At 45.1% G+C, this 6,258-nt stretch overlaps 1 protein-coding gene across 2 annotated transcripts; it reads right to left on the bottom strand.

Moving 5' to 3' along the window:
- Nucleotides 1–926: 926 nt before the first annotated feature.
- Dis3l2 (Dis3 like 3'-5' exoribonuclease 2) lies at nt 927–6,045 on the bottom strand. 2 transcript variants are annotated; one of them, XM_065230072.1, is made up of 4 exons: nt 5,913–6,045; nt 4,638–5,819; nt 1,327–3,453; nt 927–1,260 (listed from the first exon to the last, which is right to left on the bottom strand). In XM_065230072.1, exons 2-4 carry the CDS (start codon nt 5,790–5,792, stop codon nt 952–954), a joined length of 3,591 nt encoding a protein of 1,196 aa, XP_065086144.1. In that variant the 5' UTR covers nt 5,793–5,819; nt 5,913–6,045; the 3' UTR covers nt 927–951. The 2 variants fall into 2 exon arrangements, with proteins under 2 accessions (XP_065086144.1, XP_065086143.1); XM_065230071.1 differs by having other exon boundaries at nt 4,638–5,795.
- Between the last annotated feature and the right edge of the window lie 213 nt (nt 6,046–6,258).

Genomic DNA, 6,258 nt, shown 5'->3' with positions numbered 1-6,258 from the left:
GAAACAAAGAAGAAGAAGCACGGTATTCAGTCTGGCACCGGACCCTGGCACGGAGCCGCACGGAGCGCACCGAATAACCATAGCACGGCACCAAGCCGAATAAAACGGCTCCGCGTTCAGGTTTCTTGTTCGTATCGGTGGCGAGCCGACAAGAGGTACCGAAACCGAGTGCGTGTTAGCTTTGAACAGGGAGCAATATTATTGGACAGCTCGCAGTGCCGGTGGGTGTTTTTCCAAGTCTGGTATTGCTTTCCGATTCCTATCTTTTTTCATTGTTACGTAGTCTTTCTGTCCATGCATCACCCGACTTGTTTTGTCGTCCTCGAAAAACTAAACAATAAGCTCCTTTGTTACATCTTTCAAACCATGCCCCGATCTGTGAACTGCTATGTTGTATTGTTAAATTCATCCACTAGTTTTTTGTATTGTCCAGTACTGGCAACTTTTTCTTTCAATTGAAAAATTACTTCTTCAAAATCCGCTGTTACACTAGTTTGCCCCTCCTGCGACCCTAGTTGGAAAAGGTGCCTTCTGACTATTTGGTTGACTTGCTCAATTTTTTGTTCAGACTGAGAATTCACCCAAAATAACAAGGTCCCAAGGTATCAAGACTTTTAATCTAAACTGTAGAACGCCCTGGCATAAAAGGCTTTCTTTCGATCAACGAAGTATGTCCACGCACGTGTTGTGGAGTCTTCCATTTAATAAGTAATCAAAAGTTATAACTACGAATCAAGCAACCGAGTTGCTTTCAAAAAATCAAACAAATCAGTTAAACCAATGCTAAAACAATAGCTATTAGGAAAGCAACAAATATGTTTGTTTTTGTACCTCTGAAACTAAAGGTAACATACCCCCACATGGTGATGCGCACGGAACGAAACGAAACGGAGTAAAGCATCCAATCAGTCAGTCTCCTTTTGCCGTAGGAAGAGCCCCACCGGCAATCTTCTAGCATCCACTCGTCGCCGTCGATGGCGTCGTTTTGTTGGAATCCACGTCCGACGCTACGGCTTCAGTAGCAGCACTAGCATGGCTATCATCCATTGCGACCGTTACGTTCGCGGTCTGCTCACCAGCCACCAACGGTAGGATGCTGCGGATCGTGAGGGTTTCCTTCACCAGATGGACCGTGACGCGAACCTTGGAGAACAGCATCAGCGATGTCGGAAGGAACTTCTTTTCCTTCGGAATTAGGATACAATGACGGATGGGCTTGGCTTCTTCGGTGATTTTGAAATCGGCCGACTTGGACAGTTGCTGCGGAATAAGAAATGGGGTATCAGTGATGCGGTGGATTGTTGTATGGGGGAAAACCGAAAATACCTTGTAGCTAACTTTGATCGCGTGTCCAGTCTCCATTAGCACCAGTTCGATTTGTTGCGGACCAATATCCAGAACGGCAGCCTCCGTGTGAATGAATTTGACCTGTTGCAAGTAGTGTTTGAAGTAGAGCATAGAACTGGCCTCTCCGGCAAGCTTGGCGTTGTACTTCTTAACGTTGCATATCCCGGTCAGTTTGCTGAGTTCTTCTGGTGTTCGTTCGGGTGCTACGTCAACTTCCAGGGCGGCACCGAGAACTCGGTGTGCCAGACAATCGGCGTACCGGCGGATGGGACTGGTGAAATGTGTGTACATTGGAATGGCCAGAGCAAAGTGGAAGAATTCCTCCGGCGCTGAGGCGAATGCTGAGCAGAAGTAGCGCGCCCGAGTCATCGGCTTGGCGATCATGATGTTCAGCACAGCACGAGCTGCGTCTGGATTGGGACATGAGTCGATTATCGCTTCGAAGGATTCGGCGATTGCTTTGGAGGAATCTGTCCTCAAACTGTGACCATGCTTGGACATCAATTTCGTAAGATTCTTCATTTGATGGTCCTGCGGAGCGAAGTGGCTGCGCAGAATAGAAGTGCTAGGAAACTTTGAATGCGTGAATTCTGCAACTGAAGCATTGGCGAGAAGCATAAAGTCTTCGATCATCTGGTTCGCTGTACGCAGTTCGTAGATGGAGTATTCCGTGGGTTTTCCCGTGTTGGGATCCAAGGAGAAGGACAGTTTCGGTTGGTTGATCTTCAAGCAACCGTTTTCCATGCGACGTGCTCTGAGCTGAACCGCGATCGTTTGCAACTGATTGACGATTCGGCTGAGGTAGTTTGGACTGTAACCGTGTCGAATTTGTGGGAAGTCTTCCTCCTTCAGGTCATCGTTCGGATTTTCCAGCATAATCTGAGCATGCTCGTAGGCGAGCTGCGTACAGGAATTGATAACAGTTTTGGCGAATCGAGTTTTCAGCACCTTTGCGGCCGGAGTAATTTCCCAGAAAACGGAAAACGCTAGCTTATCTTCGCCTGGCAGCAGTGAGCACAGGAAGCACAACGGTTTGGGCAGCATGTGGTATACGCTATCTACCATGTAGATCGAGGTGGCTCTCAGTTTCACCAGTTCGTCCAGGTCCGTTCCTTCCCGCAGGAAGTATGAAACGTCCGATATGTGTACACCAATTTCGTAGTTGCCGTTCTTCAGTATCTTGCAGCTCAGAGCATCGTCCAGATCTCTGGCTGTAAGTGGATCAATCGTGAATATGCACTCGTCACGAAGATCTTCGCGCTTGGCAATTTCCTCGGCCGAAATCTGAAACTCCGATCCAGGCAAACTGTTCAATATCTCTTCCGAGTACGGCGTAACGTCCAAATCGTACTCCACCAGAATTGCCTGGCTTTCCACCTCCAGCTCGCCACTTTTCCCTATCGACTTCAGAATATTCGCAATCGGAACATCGTTGTGCCATTCAATGATCTCCGCTTGGTAGATCACCGATTCGACCTCCTTGAATTCATTCTTGAAGATCGCTTCCGGCCAGTTCTGTTTGAAAATTTTCATGCACGGGATTCTGTAGTCCCTTGGAGCAAACTTAATGTACTGAGACACTTTATCCTTGAAGGGCATAAACGTTCCCACACACAATCGACTGTGCCGCTTCTCCAAGATCTCAACCACAAAACCTCTGTTGTTCTGCACCCGCTCTCCATTCTCTTCTGTTGATTCATTCTTGTTCTCCGGATTTCTCGGTGGACTGGTTTCCCCTCCTTCCGGTTGTGGATCACTGTGCTTCACGAACACTTTCACGTAGTCACCGTCCATGGCACACCTGCGCAGCAGAATCGAGTTGATGAAGACGTTCGCCTGTCGAGTGTTATCGTCTACGAAGGCCTGTATATTGTTGTTCTGGTTGATGCGTATTACACCCTCGACCAGGTAGCCGACACCTTCCTTGACCAGCCGTTCGACCAGCACTGCCAGGGCGGCCTTGTTCTGCTCGGTTAGGTAGCCGTTCTTCTCCGCTTTGGACACGTTCTCCAGCGTGAGTTCCTGCTTGTAGTCCTTTTTCTCGGTTGTTTTGCCGTTGTTCAGCAGGTAGGATACTTCGTCCTCGAATGTACGCGCTTCCCAAACCTATAGCGGATGGCATGTGGATGAAAGATTATAGAGTGAATGCAATAGGTATCTTTTATCTTCTGAAATTCACCAGCCTCAGATCTGGTAGAAGTACTCTCCACAATCGTGGAGAAACTCAGCATTATCATGAATTCAGAACTACGAAATGAATCTCCTTAAAACTCTGGACGAAGTTCCCAAATTACTTCTAGTCGAAGAACTTTTCCCTGGATTTGAAGTGCTCAAGTTGAAGCCGTCTAAAAATATTCATTGTTTTACTTTCCTACACCGAAAATAGTTTTCATGTAGCTTCCATTGGAAACTCACATGATTTTCATCCATCATCAAAATTAATGGAATTCATCTGAATTTCACATAACATTTATGCGATCACATTAATTTTATATGATTTTTCATATGAATTTCATCGGCCTCATAATATTCATGTGATTTTGTGGAGGGATTTGTAGCTATATGATCACAGGAAAGCTATATGAAAATCACATGGATTTCATCCATTAGATATGTGATAAATTTTTTTAGTGTACATGATTGGTAAAATCATTATAGCATAGACCAACGGACATAACACTCGCATACTTGGCGCTGTGGCGCTCATAGTCAACTGCTTAGGCATTTGACGAGCGCCATCTTATAAGCGTGCTACAGGCGATAATGTTTTAGTAACGGTGTTTTTCAGTGATAAATATGCTATGTGTGTCTGTTTGTCTGTGAATATAATTTGTAAAGCAGTTATGAATAAAGATTGAGACATATTTCCCATCTATACCTTGAAATTTAGCGTTCAGAATCATAAGGACCTAACTGCGATGATCGAATCTCTTTTTCGATCATCTCTTTTCTGTAGTAAAGCAAAAAGAAAATCTATGAAGAGAATTGAGCATCGCAGTTAGGCCCTTATGATTCTGAACGCTAGAAATGTACGCTAGGTTTCCAAGCCGTACCTATTCAATACCTTTGTTTTTCGTACGAAAGAGAAAAACGTAGATTATGCAGTATGTCCGAGTACTCTTTATTCATATTGTGACGAATTCAATCAGTTAATTGCAATGTTTTTTTAAATTTCGCTATTTATTCGAAATGATTCGAAAAAAAAGAGTGATAAATGAATCAACTAAAAAAAAATACAAAAGTTCCATCTAAAGAAAAAAAAAAAAAACCAAGAGAACTCAACGACCTACCTTCTTGGTGTCCTGGATCTTCTCGGCATTCTGAATCGTCAAAAACGGTCTGCTGATATCGCTCACATTGGCTTGCTTCATCTGCGGTCCGTAGCAGTGCACCAAGGCAGCCCGTTTCAATTCGATGGCAAAGGGGACAAACTTTGGGTTCACCTGGACTGAATCGGTTCCATCTCCGGTTGTTTTTTGTTTCTTGCTGGGAACGGGGGCCAACAGGGCACGCTCCTTACCGATCTTGATCAGATAATCGTCCCGTTGCTTCGGATCCAGCGTGAGCAATGTCAATAGCAGCATATTGTCGGGCTTGATCAAGTGCGGGGGCACCGTCAGTGGCACCGGTCCCGGAGCCACTGCTGGAGCCGTTTGCTTTTTCGGTTTGAATTTACCGTTCTGCTTCGACTCGGAAGCGCTCAACAGGGTGGATGCGCTGTCTGCCTTCTTCAAAGCAGCGTTTCGATCTTTTTTCTTCTTTTGCTCCTTCGCCGTCACTGGTGGACCAGCAGTCTGTGTAGAACCACCTGAAGCCACGCTCAAATTCTTAATTTTATTCTGAATTTCCTTAATCCTATCCTTCATGGCAGCAGCCTTTTCGTCATACTTCTTTCTTGCTTGCGGATCGGTTTTGACAGCCTTCTTCGCATTGGCATTCGCCTTTGAGCTATTCCTACTCGATCCAACGCTTTCGCAGTCGTCGTCAGCCTCAACGACTAGTGCGTGTCCATTGACCACTGCGTCGTTCTTTATTCCATCCAGATCGTTGCAGATCTTTTTCTTAGCTTTCAACTTGTCCTTGACTGTCTCCAGTCTGTTCAAAATATCCTTCTTCAAATCTTCGACACTCATCTCGGCCTCTCGCTCTGCAGCAAACGGAACCGTTTCCTCATCTGCCAGATTTGCCTTCACTTCCTCACCTCCTTCCTTTTTCTGCTGCTGATTATAATCCTCCTTTTCCTTCGGTTCCACCTGCGTAGGAACTAGCTTGACAAACTCAAATCCCGGATCGACCTCAGCCGGATCGGTTGCCACCGGTCCGGTGAGCCATTTGTCATCTTCCAGCGGTTTCAACTCCGGTGGAGGTTCATTTTGCTCTAGCATCTTAGTGGTGCTGTTCTTAATTTCTTCTCTTAATCCACGGAAAAATTCCTTATCGGACATTATCTGCGGAGGGAGAAAAATAAGTACCTGTGACATTGCGTGGAAGTGAAAGTTACTAGGTATTCGTCACAAAGAAAGTTGCAATGTTATGAAATTCATTTTTCTTCATATTCAACTTACCAATGGTTTGAAATTCACTGAAGTATTGCATAGAAATGCAAAATGCAGATATTAATACAGAAATATTCAATAAAATCGATTAGTTTTCGTAAAATAAATCAAAATTTCGATAGCGTCGACAGAGAACGAGTGGCAGATCTAAAGTTGGTGCGCACAGAAAACAAAACACATAATGTCATTTTCAGAACTGTCACACGGCGGTGTTTCACCGTTTTACCGTTTATGGTGTTTGCCGGGACGACGAATAAGAGTTATGCCGTCGAAATGTGTTGTATGCGGTACCTCGTGCGGTACTGTCTATGAGCACAAACGAAGTGACAGACTGGCGAAGAAATCAATTAAAATA

Source organism: Ochlerotatus camptorhynchus, unplaced genomic scaffold (assembly GCF_037179485.1).
Source record: "Ochlerotatus camptorhynchus isolate MF236.1 unplaced genomic scaffold, CSIRO-AGI_Acam_v1.1 ptg000328l, whole genome shotgun sequence".
Taxonomy (NCBI): domain Eukaryota; kingdom Metazoa; phylum Arthropoda; class Insecta; order Diptera; family Culicidae; genus Ochlerotatus; species Ochlerotatus camptorhynchus.
This window is presented reverse-complemented; position numbering and strand designations above follow the sequence as displayed.

Coding starts and splice junctions, on each gene's coding strand:
- Dis3l2 (XM_065230072.1), bottom strand. CDS start 5,792: ATGTCCGATAAGGAATTTTTCCGTGGATTAAGAGAAGAAATTAAGAAC. Junction 3,454..4,637: donor AGATCCAGGACACCAAGAAG/GTAGGTCGTTGA, acceptor CATCCGCTATAG/GTTTGGGAAGCGCGTACATT. Junction 1,261..1,326: donor CGATCAAAGTTAGCTACAAG/GTATTTTCGGTT, acceptor CTTATTCCGCAG/CAACTGTCCAAGTCGGCCGA.